Raw genomic sequence first — 16900 nt, 5'->3', positions numbered from 1 at the left:
GACATTTGATTTTTTTAAAGTAATCTATTTTATTTGTCAAAGAGTAGTAAAAAAATGGATCTATTCATCAGAAAAATATATTTCAAGGTGAATCCTTCTTAACCTGCCCAATGAGAACTCATCAGGTCACAGCAGGCTTTACATTGGCGTGTGCATTATATGAATGAGCTGTAAGATGCAGGGCGCTGTGTGGTCTTACTTTGAGAAGTAAAGCACACAACAGGTAACAATATCTGATCTCTGTTATAAGATAATTTATTAAATTTCTTGTAGAAACACACTTGTGACTCAATACAGGAAAACAGAAAGGTATATACAAGGCCAAGATGTTCTTTGTTCTCTGCACTGTTTTTTTTTTTTTTATTATTAAGATAAACTCGCCATTCTGGTTCCCTTATCACCCAAATCCACCGATCTGCAAATAAACCATTGCATTGCATATATCATTTACAGTATTGAGCAGAAACCTTATTTGAATACCTGAGTCATGTAAAATGCTGCATCAAACATTTGTCTACATGACAATAGTTGTGGAACTGGTTCATTTACATGCCTGAGATGGTGGAAAGACGTTAGTGAATGGCCATGCTGATTTCTTTGGACTTTGTTGGACAGATAGGAGTGCTGAGATCTGGCTTTTCTGGTTCGTCACACTAGTTGCGTGACACAATGGAGATGACTGATCTGCCATGAACAGAGCTCATATCTCCTCGAATCATGTGGGAGAGGCATCTGATTCTGGGGCTTTTGTGTCTGCTGCATTGGGGTGAGTTACTTGGGGGGCTAACACATTATATGGGGACTCCTAGAAACCATTTCTGGGTTTTAAGGACAGAGCTAGCTTTTAGAACTTTATAAATTAGAAACTTAGGTTACCTGCATTGTAACGATTTCTTGTAAGTTTGTATGTTTACATTTCATTGTTAGAATTTTGTACTGTTTTTGTTACAAAATGTGTTTAGTTCATGTTAATTGGTTTTTGGCCTCTTAAGTGGTCTATTTATAAACTTTCTCTTGACATTTTGATGCAGTTTGCTCCTATTTTTATTCATATTCTTTATACTCCCGTCAGTGACGGAAGGAAATAGAACAAATGAAAATGGGAGTGAAACTCTGTCAAATCATTGGATGAATATTGTATAAACAGACCCCTAAAAGATTCCTAACACGTCTGTGTCCACAGAAAATCTTTGGGGGAAATGATGGATGATTATTTGTGGACCACAAGAGCATGGCATGTTTGAAGAAAGTAATACAGAAGTACAATACTTTATTTTAACCTTAACTTAATATATGATATATTTAGCAATTTTTACTATCAGATGTAAATTGGGAGATATTTCACTAACAGTGTAGTATTGCCACAATCTACTTTAGAAGTGCCAGAAGGAAAGCTTTGCTGACCGCAAAGAACAGCCGGCAAGGTCAAGGTTTGCTCATGAATACCTAGGCAAATAATAGAATTTGTAACATTTATTTTCACCTACAGTTTCCACTGAAATATTCACTTGATAATAAACTTTAGATTGTTCATTAACCATGTATCCTTATTGATAATAATTCAAAACATGCAGAAAGAAAGGGGACATTTTATGTGCCAATTAAGTCCCCTTACTTTCTACATATTTTGAATTGCTACAATACTGGGTGGATGTGGCAAGCAGTTATTAAAATATTGAACTAAGCAGGTGATCAACTCATCGTACCAATTTCAATAACTCCTTATTGATAATACTAGCAAGTATCAGGGCCAGCAATAATAGCCCCGTACAAGTATCAGAGCCACCAATGATAACCCCCAACAAGTACCAGGGCCAGCAAAGAAAACTGCCAGGAAGTATCTGGGGCAACAATTATTACCCAGAGAGTATCATGCCAGCAATGATAAACCTCAGCAGGAATCAGCAATATTAACCCCCAGTCAATAATAAGCCCAAACTATAGCCCCCAGGCTCCAGAAATGACCCCCACCTATGATGTTCATTAATTGTACTTGTGTCTGATTGTTGCTGAGCTCAACAGTAAATTACCTGGTATCGTTTTACTTCTTGTACCCTCCCATGGCCATGCTTCCCTTGCTTAGTGTTCCGACTTTCTCTGGTGAGGGTCCATGTTAAATCCAGCAAATATGCCCAATCAAAATCCACTGTGAGACAGTGGCCCTGGTTTACTAAAGCTCTCCAAGGCTTGAGAGAATACACTTTCGGAAGTGAAGCTGGGTGATCCAGAAAACATGGAAAGGATATTTAAAAATCATTTGCTATTAGCCAGCAAAAGTTTTGAATCCTAGACCAGATCCATTCCAGGTTTGCTGGATCACCCAGCTTCACTGATGAAAGTGTATTCTCTCCAGCCTTGGAGAGCTTTAATAAATCAGGGCCAGTGGCTGGAAAAGTAGTAGAAAATCGTTATATTTCACCTAGGTTTCTTTCATATACAATGTACTAGGATACAGGAAGCGGATATCTCAACTAGGAAACGCTGGGTGAGATATCAGAAATCCAGGAAAGATGGGTTGCCTTAGCAAAACATTGTTTGCTGAGGACTTTGGTAAATGGTTGGTCGGGTCTGGATTTTTATGGAATGATGAGCAGGTTGGTAGTGGGGCTCCTCAATCCCTTCCTGTCCAAAACAGGTTTCCTATATAGCTCTCAGCCAGGTGATAGAGATCAGCTTATTTCTGGGCTATATATATCTGTATGGGTATGGGTATGTGTATGGGTATGGGAACTGGTTGAACAGATTTGTCTTTCACCATTGCTGCTGAAGTCTGCTAAAATGATAAAAAGGACACTGTAAGTTTATTTTGAGTTGTGTCGTATGGCTTGTAGTAAGCCACCCGTATAGAAAGTGTGATCTTGTGTTTAGTTAGTGCTCAGCCAAGCAGGAATTAATTTTGTGTTTTTGCCTGTATGTAAAGGCATTATCTTTTGCTTGTGGATGAAAATAAAGAAAACAGGCAAATCCCTGTGTGAACTGTGCCGTTGTGTCAGTGCCCCTGATTCATCAATGAAATTCGCGCTCGCTGGAAGCGCGAAAGTACGCGCGGCCAGCGATCGCGGATTACCGCGGTCCGGACTCGAGTATGCGCGTACACCCGCCTCACTACCAGCCGGATTCCAGCCTTCATTAGGGGAACAGTGACTTTCAATGCAAGATCGCCAGTAAAAAGCTGTCGGATAAGCGCGGCTCCGTGCGCGAGCTTTTTCAGTTGTTGAATAGTACGATCGCGCACGATTCCGGATCGCTAATACGAATGCGCGACCGATAATCCGATTTTGCTTGATGAATCAGGGGCACTGTCTCTGACTGCTGTGCCTACCTCTATTGAGCTGACCCCTCACACCACATTGCGATAATGTCCATCATAGAGCCAGGAGGAGAAGGATCAAATCCTCAGGCTATGTTCCAGTGGCTTAAAAGGCTGCAACTTTGATACCATAGCAGAGATATGATCGAAAACTACAAAGGGGTAAATGCCTTTAATTGCCCCCTCCTCTGTGGATACAGGATATTGTCATGGATTTTACCACTTTTCCCTCATCCTAAATGCTTCATATGAAGCATCATTTTGCAGCTTTTTTAAACTATTGTAAAGTGTCAATAATAATAATGTAAATGTTGTTTTGTGTACATTGATCATATAAATGACAGCATTGCTTAATGTCAATGTCTATTTTGGGCATAAATAGATAAAATGAATAAAATCTGCATCATGATAGAGGTTACCCTTAAAAAAATAAAAGACAAATTGCTAAATATTATTAGGATCTAACCCTGCTTGAACTGATACAAATCAAACTATTAAATGTTTGATATGTGTTGTACATAATCCCAACTTAATTGCTGTGTGTTATTTAGGTGCTTGTAGTTATAGAATGACTGTTGTATTTACTTCATCTGCCTTCTTCTAATAACCTCAAATGGCCCTTGTAAGGTATTAGCAACCACAAAAAAATGCTGAGCAAATATTTTCAATACCTCAATACCATCCTGTGAGTAGCTAGCATCCTGGTTTCAAGTATACTGGAGGTGGTTTGAGGAAGTTGATTGTGAAAAAATGTAGGGAAGGGTTTTTCTTATCTCTAAACTTTTATAATAAAACTTTATCTTGCTGGCACAGAGTTCAAGGGATCAATTTGGATTCAATATGGAGTCATCGATTTGATAAAGTTCAGTCTCATGTAATGGGCTTGAATTATTAAAGCTCTCCAAGGCTGGAGCGGATACACTTTCATCAGTGAAGCTGGGTGATCCAGCAAACCTGGAATTGATTCCTTAAAAGCAATTTGATATTTGTTAGCAAATGTTTTTAATCCTGGACCAGATCCATTCCATGTTTGCTGGATCACCCAGCTTCACTGATGAAAGTCTATCCTCTCCAGCCTTGGGGAGCTTTATTAAATCAGGCCCAATGTGTCTACCGATGCATGTCCTTAGTCTCAAAAAGAAAAAAAATGCTACAGCGTGTCTACAGTCTCTGACCATCTCTTGGAACAATCCTATAGCATTGTCCATCTCCTGTAGTCTGTCATTTATGGATGTGTTTCAAATTTTAGATGAAGGCCCTGACATGCACTGACATGCTCTTTGGTGTTGGAATCTTTTTCACTTCTATTTTTGGTTTATTAAATTAAAATTTCATGACCTGCTTTTAGAGTTTGGACTTAGTTGTATTTTTACATATCATGTATATATTTATTGATTTATAGCTTTCGTTCTTTCTTACCCTTTGTCTCCTTTTAATCAAAGTATTTTGTAATTTGTGATATTTACCGTTAGCTGCTACTGTTTGTACTCATTTTGCATTTACACAATATTTATTTGGTTTACTGTAGCTTCATTTTTATCATTTGATTAATTTTTAAACTTGGATTTGGGCTTTGTTCACATGAATGTGTTGTGTTAATGCTCATGTTTCCATGCAATGCACAAGGCTTGTACATCCCTATCATGGGTATGAAAATCCTGGGAGAAAACTATCAAATATTTCCCTCTGGTGTTATTTGAGCATTATAATGTATATGGAGCATATCAGGCCTATGCTATCCAGCCATGGACATCTGCAAGTAATGTTTACTCTGTATAGCTGTATATTTTTAGAAACATTTTTTTTCGTATGCAAAGTATTATTATGTGTGTCTGGTGTAAGTGTTTCTTCTTACCAACTGATGGTGAACTCAAATTTCTATACAGGGAAACCATCCTTGTCACTAAACACAGACTATAGAGACCCCAGGGCTGGTGGTGTATCTGCTGTTCCGGTGAACCTCTTTATCCAAATACCCAAAATTCTGCCCTCCACAAATCTTCTTTTTCAGGTCTGACATATGTCAATTAGTATGAATACAGGAAGTCCTCGAGTTAAGGACATCCGACATACAGACACATCCCAGATAGAAACAGGGCTTCCCTGCCTGCTGTGTGCAGAACCTCTGCTTGAAGGGAGGGGGACAGTTTGCATGACTAGCAGAAGAAATCTTTTGCTAAACACAGCTGAGGTTGTGGGTGATCTTAGGGGGGTGAGCTCTTTCTGCAGCCTCTTGTAAATCTTTAATGACCAAGACAAACTCTGCAGTTGTTTCTTTTTGCATATCAAAGCAGAGCTTGCTCCAGAAGTTAATGAATGTCTAGGCTTCATAAGGATTTTTTGCTTTGTTTGTGATTAACTCACAGTGAGGATTTTATACAATAACTGACACCACACTTACCTAATAATATGCTGAGACAAACATCTGTCCTTATTGAATTTATTAAAATAATGTACCTGTTCTGACTTACATACAAATTTAACTTAAGAACAAACTTAAAGTCCCTATCTCTTATGTAACCCGGGGACAACTGGGATATACAATATAACACATATTGTATAACTTATACCCCTCTCTATCCAAAGAAAAGGCACTACCTATCCTAAAAAATACATGTCTTATAGTCCCTGAATGTTTTTAATGTATCATCTACTAAAACGATCTGCCAAAACCATTTTTTAGGATAAATCCAAACTTTTTCAAATTATGATGTTGTCATTATTAGTACATTCCAATAACATAACCCAAGTCATAATGTATTAAAATGACATGTGTAATGAGCCTTGATGGTTCCAAAGGGCCCTGACTGGTGGACACAGTTTTGAAATCACCCCGAGAAGGAGATCAAAAAATGGGGAGAAAAGAGGTCTCCAGGGGCATCGAGTAAACTTTCTAAAATCTGTTTGTTCTTTAGATAATTATAAAGACATTTCTGGCAAATGTAGATAGACACATAGCTTTGGATAGAACATGTTGGATAAACAATGTGGTATGGAATACAGATTCAATAGGGCAATTCGACGATTAATATACCTATCTTTTCTATTTGATGTTGATTCCAGCCAACTCATTTACAGTTTTTTTGCGATATAGTCCAGGTTAATGGGAATATAAGACCTCTTTTCCTCTCTCTTCTGCTTCATAGTTATGTACGTAGAAATATTGTGTTTCCAATTAGGCTAATAATAATTATTTGTTTAGAAAGTTAGTAAGAAGCTCCGTGACCTGACCCATTCATCCACCAGAAATAGGCGATGCATGTGTGATATAATTCTATATACTTATGTACATGTGATATTTCAGTTTTTTCTAATACATTTACAAAATTGTCTAAAATTATGTTTTCACTTTATGTCACTATGGGGTACTTAGTATAGATTAATGAAAAAAAGAATTAAAACTATTGTAGCTATTGGCTGCAACACTCTACAATTTTAAAAAGTGAAGCAACTGTTTACTACTTATTGCTACCTCTGCCTAAAACAAGTAGGTGAGTGAAACGTGTCAATTTGATTTATAAAAAAATATGATGAGTGGATCTCTGAGATATAAAAATACCTAACAAGCCATACCTGCAGCAAGCCATGAAATGATCCGAAAGCTGCCTGCAAATTTAAACATGTATTAGAAAAACCTAGAGCTATACTCGGTCAAAAAGATAAAAACAAAAAGACTTGATTGATCACTTTATCATTCCGTTATGTTCTGTTTCACATCCCAAGGTGTAACAAATTGTATGGATTAGAAATTCACACTTGTGCAGTAACTTTCATCATGTGACATGACTTCTTAATGTCTCCTGTACTTGGGCCACATGTATACAATTTTTTTTTTTTAAGTCAATGATAATTAACAGATTATTCCTGTGTTTCAGCCAGATTGCAGTGTTCATAGATTTGTATCTAAGTATTCTGTAAATCCTGAATAATTAACTGTCATTAAATTATGACCATAGTTACAAAGTATACAGTTATGTGATATATTTGGCAATAAATGGAACCTGACTTGTTATTATGTTTAATTATACATGTATGTACTTGGGCAGCGATTGGCTTCAGTATAAAGGGTACTTGTATTGTTACATTAAGTTTCAGCACTGGTTGGTTTGGTTTTTGGTTTAGAGTTATTATTACTGTTTATATAGCGCTGACATATTACGCAGCACTTTACAAAGTCCATAGTCATGTCATGTCCCTCAAAGGGGCTCACAATTTAATGTCCCCACCATACATATGTCATTACCACAGTCTAAGGTCAATTTTGGGGTAAGCCAATTAACGTAACTGCATGTCTTTGCGATGTGGGAAGAAACCCATGCAAAATGGGAAGAACATGCAAATAGTGTTCTAGCCAAGATTCGAACCTGAGACCTAGCACTGCAAGGGCCAGACAGCTAACCACTGAGCAACCGTGCTGCCTATGTTCCTCAACCCTCACATTACTTCATGCACTAACCCTCTCAGTATCCTCAACCATTCAACGAACCCTCTCTGTATCATAAAACAATTTATTAACTCATCCTCATTCCTCATGCCTCTTTGCACCCTAAAACCAGTAGTAGTAATCTTCTCTGCAAAAACCATATATTAACTCTATTTGTATTCTCCATCTACACACCATTCCACTCTGTATCCTAAACTTTGCACTAACTCACTTTGTATCTTCAGTCCACACACCAACCTTCTCAGTACCCCCAAACCACACGCTTACCCCTTCAGTATCTCCAACCTGTGTACTAAACCTTTCTACAGCCCCAAACCATGCATTGACTGTCTCCAAATTCTCAGTCCAAACATTAATCCTATCTGTACCCCTAAACTATGCAGTAATCTTTTATGTATTCTCAACATATATGCCAACTCTCTCTGTACCCCCAAACCATAAGTTAATTTTCTTTGTATCTTCAGTCCACATACTAACCTTTTCTGTACCCCCAAACCATGCACTAACCCACTCTTTGTGCTCAAGCCAACCACTTACCCTCCCTGTACCCCTAAACTATGCCCTAATTCTTCCTGTACCTCTACCTCCTACACACTAATCCTCTCTGTACCTTCTCACACTTCAGGGGTGCCATATAACCTAGCAAGATCAGCCGTAAACCCCTCTTGCTATTCTCGAGGCAGATGGTAATAAGGACTAACCTACTTACCTACTTACTTAGGATCTTCAATAAACAGAAGCGTTTAAACCATGCAATTCTCACTAATAAAATCTATTCTTTTTATCCTCAAAAAATCTGACACCTTAAAAATGTTGACAGAAAGGGAACAATTTACTACAACTACCATGCCACCCAACAAAAAGAAAATACCACCAGGCTATAGCTATCTATTTACAAGTCTGCATGAAGCTTAAGGGATCCTCCAGCTGTCACGTCTCACTGCTTAGAAAATAGAAAATATTGTGTGGTTTGTTAAAGGTGGCTGCAATACTATTCTCCTCACCCTTGTATGATTGATCCTCATTGTAGGGTGTGAGGGATCATCATTACAATATATTTCAATGCTACAAATCTATAATTATACCAGTTTATATCAATGTTTAATTGGTACTTTCATTCCTATATATGTGGTTCTATTACTTGCACTTGGGAAATGTTTTTAAAAACTACAAATACTGAAAAACTATGAATGCAGGAAGAGGTGATATAAAAATAATCTTTCTATGTTGAATTGCTAAGAGATTAAATCATGTTTGTATTTAGCAACCAACATCCTTTATGGATAAAGCAAATGTGATTTAATGGCATGCAGCACGTCGAGTTGCTCCATCAGCCCAGGGTGTGGGTTGTAGGTGCGTCAATACAGGAAACTGGGTGGGGGGGGGGCTAAAAGACATTGTGTAGGTGTAGTCACAATCAGTGGGTGTGGAAATTTGTGGGGGCCATTGTTATATTGTATATGGAATGGGAATAAGTTGCTGCTATGCTATGTCTGTGTAGGGGTGGGGGTATATATATGTATATATCTATATAAATACATAAAGGTCTGTCTATTAAATAACAAGTCTCTACTTCCATCTCTTAAACAAAGTAGTCAGAACTGATTATGAACACTTTCCATGAATGTTTAAGCTTCTCCAAACCTGGACAACAAACGATGGCACTCTGCCATTGAGTTTGTTGTCAGTCACTGTTTAATGCCATTGTGTTTATCCTCATGTGCTGAAATCATAAGTTTAAAACTTGAGCAATGAGTCGATTTAAACTTTTTAGTAAAATTTCGCATCAGAGCAAATAGAGTGCCGCATGGAAATTTGTGCTGACATCCTGCATCAACTTTAGGTGGTCATTACCCGAGACCTGGATCTTCCAGTATGATCCTAAAACAATGCCACGGTCAATGCCCTGAAAACACCTTCATCACCAAGAATCAAAAAAGCGTGTCAAAGCAAGTCTAAATTCAAAGCCATGCTCATCGTGTTTTGTGACACAAAGAGCATTTTGGCAGAATTGGTTCCAGAGGGCACAACAGTGATCCAACATTATCATAAGGAAGTAGACAAAGCTGAGAGAGAGTCAGGAAATGATCAGCAGCAGATCAATACTCTGGAACATCCTCCATATTCACCAGATTTGGCAACTAGGGACTTTTTTCTTTTTCCTATATTGAAATTGGTACTTAAAAAGAACATGCTTTGAGCCAATGGATGCAGTAAAGAAAAAAACGTTAGATCAGAAACTGATGTGCTCCACACCTTCCACCAGTGAAAAACAAGACTGCATCAGTGCCAAATTGTAAATGGAGAGAATACTGAAGGACAGGCAATAGAACTGCATATTTAACAGATCAAAAATAGCTTAGGCGGTAAGGGCACCAATGTGATGGTGGTATATAAAATTCATGCCTTTACATATTAGACATCCACTCATCTCTTTGTGTGTCTGTAGATCAGCCACAGATCTGAAAAAGAAAAGGAGGGTGGTGGTTATTTTCCCATATTTTGTAATTTTGAGTCAACCCCTAAAAAATAGATATATAGAAAAAACAAACAAGGTTGTAACCAAACCTAAATAAGTGGGAAATATTAACGTCCTTGTACTTTGCACTGTATCTGGTGGGAAACATTCATTCTTGAAATTAGTTTAATTCATTATAAATAGCCCTAAAAAAAACTCTTTATTTGTTTGGTATTTTTCTATATATCACAGATCTGAACAGCTAACAGGACCTGAAATATACAATATGAAAAGAAAAATGGGACTTTCAATGGTCAAATACAATATTTTATGTGCTTTAAAATGATGGTTGCATTTACAGTACAAAAGATCATTGCAGGACTATAATCTATAGCATTGGATGCCCATCTTTTTTAGGATGATTATATTAGTGTATACTTTTTTATGAATGGAATAAAATATATTATTTTAAATCACCATAAATATTGTATTATTAGTATAGGTGATGTAATTACTTTTCCTATATAGTATGATTCATATTGCATACTAAAATGCTTCACTTTCTGAAGACAAATACGTTTTTAAAGTCACCTGACAGGTCAATCTACTGCAGGTATGTGTCAATGAACTCATCTTTCTGGCTGAGGAATCTGTGCCTTAGTGCTGCAGGGCGGAATTCGCACATACTGATCTCATAGCTAACTCTTGCTTAATTCTAGTCATGTAACAAACTCTAAGGGCACTCTCACACTCTGGCCCTAGGAATGGTTCGGCTGAACAGCTTCTGAAAATAAAAACCTATAGTATAAACAAAAAAAAGTTATTACTTGTATGCTTGTCCCAGGCTACCTAATCCAAGTACTGAAGAGGTTGATCATGACAGCGAGGCAACTAGCAAGAGAATATATCAGTTGTATCTTCCATGTCGCTCATGTGTTTGATAACAGGTCAAAACTTATCATATCATGATACGCAGAGAAATAATCTCCATTATTCCTGATATTTATCCTATTAAATATATAAAAAGCCAAATTGGGTAACTCTAAATTTGTTATTTCTGATACTTCCACAGGACATGATGTATTTGGGCTTCATAAAGAGGAAATCGTATTCCCAGAGCGGATCTTGAGCAGAGAGAGAAGAGATGCGGGACAGAACTATACGGTAAAATATTCTTCATGATCCATGTTAGACTTATGTGTTCTTACACTATTTGAATTTGTTAATTGGTGTTTTGTATATCTGTCCGACTTATCTTGTGTACTCCTGATAGTCACAGTATTTCATTTTTTCTAACTTTATATAGCAGTACTGAATGATATATATATATATATATATATATATATATATATATATTTATATATATTACACAACATTTTAGACAATAAGTTATGTATATAGTTATGCTCTACTTATGTTATAATAAATTGACAGTATTCATGTATTGCCAGCACCCCTGATAAAGCAGTTCAATCTTTTGCTGTGAAACGCGTCATATAGGTGGTCTACTATCTGACCTCTCCAATATATATCTTTTTAATATATATATTCTGATTTAATTTTCAGATAATGGATGTCTAGATTAGCTGATAAAACAGTAAAAAGTATTATTGTATTATAATTATTATTATTATTATTTGGGTGTATTAAGATCAGGATCGTCTTATTCTGTTTTATAAAAAAACTTGTGTATATATAAATATAGCAATTTAACAAGAATACATGTATGTGAATATGTGTATGTGTAGTGACGCCAGATTTCTGTGACTTGTACAATATGGTTACAATATGATATATACAAGTCCATACATTCAAATATGGTCATACATATTTAATGTACAGCGCTGCGTAATATGTTGGCGCTATATAAATCCTGTTTAATAATAATAATAATAAATACATACAGAAATACATAATGAGGACCACATGATAATACAACTCCAAAATAGCAATAGCATCAAATCTTTCAAGTATGATAAATAAACAACATATGTTCTGTCCTTCACTTGTTCAGTCACATACATGAATATGACATCATATAAAATTATGGTTTCAATTTTACAAAAACCAGGGGGCACCTCTAGGAATACATGCATACATTCACTGTATTCTACTTTAAATGTGTGACCATATTTCTAGTCTCGGTTTATGCACTCATTTTAATTGTTGTGTTATAAAAAGTAAAGGTTTTCATGGTGTTTAGGGTCTTGAAGATGTCTTAAAAAATCACACTTTTCTTACTTGCAACTACTATACATTTTTTGTATAGTAGATGGCCATCACTGATGCACAGGTACAACTATATGCTATATCTACCTGGGGTTAAACTTTGTTAAAGGAAAACAAAGAACAATACTGATGGGTTACACATGGAAATCACACATAATAACTATTGAAACAACTAGATGTGTGGACAGATCAAAGAAAGACCTGTGGTCAGGTTCAGGTAACCAAAAAACCATGTTTGTTGTTTTTTTTTTAGAAAGTTTAGGATAATGGACTTTGTCTAGAATAAAACAAAATGAAAAAGAGCATATATAAAAAGTAAAGTTTCTAAAAACAAAGTTCTAAATGCAGTACATCTCCAGTTGTTTAGCTTGTGAATCTAAAGGAACGCCTAACATCCAACGTTTTAAAGCAAACTTCTAGAAGAATTTCTTGCATGTCAATGGGAGTTAATGGGAGATGTGTTGCGTCTGTACAGAAGTATGTACAGCCAATGAAAGTTGTGGATTTTTACAACATGGGCAAATATCAGATCTTTATTCAGATAATGTAGTGCCTACAGATGAAGGCGATTTACTTGCTTACAATCACATAGATCATTTGCCTTTTCAAACATTTAATCAACAAAAATATCAATTGTAAGTACACATTTAGACTCAAAAGCTGATAATTGCCTATTTTAGAAGAAATTAATTTTTGTAAGGATTGTACATGATTGTCTACCAGTTTCTGTCATCAACTTCATAATCTTGTGACCTCTCACCCATGCAAAACGACTTCAGTTTGAAGATGTTAGTGGATTTTATTGGATAAATGACGTAATCTATTCCACATTTCAATGGGATTTGAATCATGGGTTTGACTAAACCATTTATAACCCCTCCAGTTTGTGGTGGATTTACTGATGTGCTTTGGATCATTATCATTATCTGCATTTGTTTTAGCTTTCGGATGACCTAACATTCTCATCAAGCAGCAGGATGCATAGTTACTTGATGACTACATGCTGCCCAGGTCTTGAAGCAGCAAAACAAATTCAGATGATAGCATTTCCACTCCCGTGCTTCACAGTTGGTATAAAGGGTCCTCATTTTGTGCTTAACATGTCTACAGGTACTGTGACCAAACAGGTCGTCTCTTTGATGTATCTATTAGTTAGTGACACAGGATTGTTCCAGAAGGCCAAGGGCTTGCCGCTATGTTCAATAAAAAACTGTAATCATGCCCTAATGCACTTTTTGAATAGCAAAAACTTTTTTCTCTTGCACAACTCCCATGAAAGTTAAAATAATGAAATCACTATCTATATGCAGGTCCTAAGATAAAATTTTGGAATTCCTGAAAAGCCTTTAGGCATAAATGGTCAGTTCTGTATTTGCTGGATGGCCCAGAATGCATAGGTTTGACATTATTTGATACTGATGAGGCCTTGAATCATTCAGAATAAATTGGAAGGTTAATTTGACCTGTTGACCTTTTTTCTGACCTGCGTTTGAGCTATCGCAAGTGTACTTTGTATTACCCTAGACTTGTTTTATTAGTAAAAACCCACCGGAAGTGAACGAAAGCCTGACAACATAGGTCCTAAATCTGGCCATGATGACATTGCTCATAACGATGACTCTTGCTTGTGACTTCGAAGAAATTAGATTCCACCAGCATATCCCCTAGCAAGGTTTTTCATCATTTCACAATGTTTTAATGCAAGAATAGGTATCTATATTTTACCAGTGTAACTGTAATTTCTCATTTCTCAGATGTCATTGGACTTAGCTGGAAACAAATGACATCTTTTTTTTTTCAAGCAAGTATTCTTATTCTGGTGTGTTGGCTTTGTAAACTGCATTCACCTGTTAATGATTCTTACAAGGTTATAGGTAGAATCAAAGTGTTGCACATTCCTAAAAATGTTTTCCTACAAAGCATTATAGGTCTAAAAACAAAGTTTAGAAAATGTTATGATCTTCTTTATTGTTCTTTAATGCAAAACTAAACACAAAAATTCAAAAAATGCAACCAGACAGGTTGCAACCAGACAAGTGGTGTTCCTACTGAAATAAAATAAACTTACCTGCCTGATCACTACTAACCTGTAGTGTGTTTCATTGTGGGCACCACCATCTTCCTCCTTCTCTTCCTTGCTTTAATTTTTTTCCATCTTGATTGGCTGGGCCGGAATGATTCCCAGACAGGTGTTCAATTAGTCCTGGCAGCTGCTTATGCTGACCTGCACATGTGTTTTTGTTTTGTTTTTTTACATAGGAAGGTGGCGATTACCCAGATGAGAGCGCTTATTGCACTTATCCTTAAAGTTTTGATTTGGGTACAGCAATATAATATCAGTATTGCTATGTGTAGAAAGGCAGGTCCACTTTGGATATTGGTAAATAACTGGCCCCAAAAGTAACATTCGTACAGGCTCTAACAACTCCTGGAATCTGTCATAATAATTGCAGTATGAGTGCATACAATGTGGAAATGTGTTTTATATATTCTCTAAATCTTGTTTCCTGCTTGGTAGCTCATCATATAGGCATGAACATGTTATTTTGGGTTTTTGTCAGTGGTAATGCTTTGATATCTGTTTGAGATGCCTATAATGATTCATTGACACTTTTACAGATGCATTGGGCTTCTTCTGACTTGCATTTGACCTGCTTCCAATATGTTTTTTTATTCTCATGAAAATAAAAAAAACTTAAGCAAACACAAGCCTATTGACATAGTGTCTGGGTCTCAGTACCAATAGTTTCTCAGTACCAGGGCTATAGTTTCCTAGACAAGGAGTTTGCAATATGTAATAAAGGTGTAGGGCAACAATAAACAAATCTATTGTTATTTTATCACCAGGGCCTATGGGAGGATAATGTAACATACATCATTCCAACATCAAATGGTACGCTGCTTCTAAACCTCCAGAGGAACAGGTATGCAGAGTAATTTATATTTAAAACAGATGCTGGGGTTTATAGTCTTATAATGAATGTATCTACCATTAAATTCTTATCCCTAAGTGGTTTGTTGTACATTTTGCTGATTAGATCCTGGACAGCAAAATGTCAGAATTCAACCTCTCCCATTATTTTTTCAGAGATTTTATTAGCAAAGACTTTGAACAGTTTACATACAGCTTAAATGAAGGACTGCAGAAACTAAAAAGAAAAGCACCGGTATGTGTAATCCCGGCATTTCTTTATTTATTTCATTCTCTTGCTGCCATTGTGTATCTAACCCTAATATAACGAATTTATATAATACATTGCAGCTCAATAGTCTGTACATGTAGTAGCTACATTGGTTTTAAGGTTTTATTTTACCTAGTGGTTATGACACTTCCCATCCTAATGTGACAATGCTAGCTTCCTGTACTCTACGTATGGAAATGTTGTCATTATGTGTTAGAATACCAGAACACACACTTCTCTCATAAAGTTTCTAGTTTTAACTATTCTTCTAGAGGTCACATCCCCATGTTATTGATATTATCTATAAATTGAAATCTGGATCTCCCCTCTACATGGACACATTTCTTGCTTCTTGTTACAATTATTTAAATAATATATTACAATTCTACATGCCTAGAGAACATCCATGTTGTATGTAAATGTATCCTTAACATCTGTGAAATTGCTTTCTTGCCAGGAATACAGCTGTTATTTCTATGGACAAGTAGATGGAATGGCAGATTCGGCTGTTGCTCTCAGCACTTGCTATGGCCTCAGGTTGGTATAAATTTATTTCGTTTTTATTTTAAGAATAAATCTAAGGAATAAGTTGAAAAGGAATCTATTCTAGTCTGCTACAGGTGTACAAATAAATAGATATGTAGTAAAATGACCAATGTAACATTTATACATTTGGTGCAAAGAGAGAGGCTGAATTCCCGGTTGCAGCACCTGATGTGAACATGAAGGTGAAATATCTTACCTTACAACAGCGAGTGAGCGACCTTGAGGACAGATTAGTGGCAACACAACAAAGATTTGTGAGTGATAATTACAATGCTTTATTAGGTGGAGTAACTGATTTGGAGAAACGATCAAGACGAAACAATTTAAGACTTATTGGCCTTCCTAAATCTGTTAAACCACAGGAACTGCAAAAGTTAAGCTCCACTACAATCCCAAAAGCAAAGGTTATTGAGCCTGTCTGTAAAGGCTTGGTCCAGCACCAGTGCTCAGCAGGCGCCAATCCCCCAATTTAACTCTGCACTCTTCACCTATAGTAAGCCCCTGCTCAGTCTCAAGAATCTAGTTGTACTGTCTTAGCACAAGGTTGTCCCAGGACTTCAGTTCGCAGGATTGACATAGGACCAGGAGCCCACCAGGCAGGATAGGCGTCACAATGGTGGTCAGAATGGTGGTCCGGGGTCAGTTGCCAGACGTTACACAGATATGCAGTACAGGGGAATGCAGCAGAGGTGAGTCCAAAAATGAACCATACACGGGTATCAGTCCACCAA

At 36.6% G+C, this 16900-nt stretch overlaps 1 protein-coding gene across 1 annotated transcript in view; it reads left to right on the top strand.

Annotated features, from left to right (window-relative positions):
• The first annotated feature begins 480 nt into the window (after positions 1-480).
• The window catches only part of LOC140339409 (disintegrin and metalloproteinase domain-containing protein 9-like), a 39660-nt gene continuing 23240 nt past the window's right edge, over positions 481-16900 (top strand). The window contains exons 1-5 of the mRNA XM_072424110.1: positions 481-766; positions 11285-11376; positions 15289-15365; positions 15530-15608; positions 16081-16160. Of these exons, the coding sequence (XP_072280211.1) occupies positions 718-766; positions 11285-11376; positions 15289-15365; positions 15530-15608; positions 16081-16160 (377 nt within the window). The 5' untranslated portion in view covers positions 481-717. The remainder of the gene's footprint in view (positions 767-11284; positions 11377-15288; positions 15366-15529; positions 15609-16080; positions 16161-16900) is intronic.

This window comes from Pyxicephalus adspersus, chromosome 10 (assembly GCF_032062135.1).
Source record: "Pyxicephalus adspersus chromosome 10, UCB_Pads_2.0, whole genome shotgun sequence".
NCBI lineage: Eukaryota > Metazoa > Chordata > Amphibia > Anura > Pyxicephalidae > Pyxicephalus > Pyxicephalus adspersus.
Note: the sequence above shows the minus strand (reverse complement) of the source record. Positions and strands in the feature narration are given on the sequence as shown.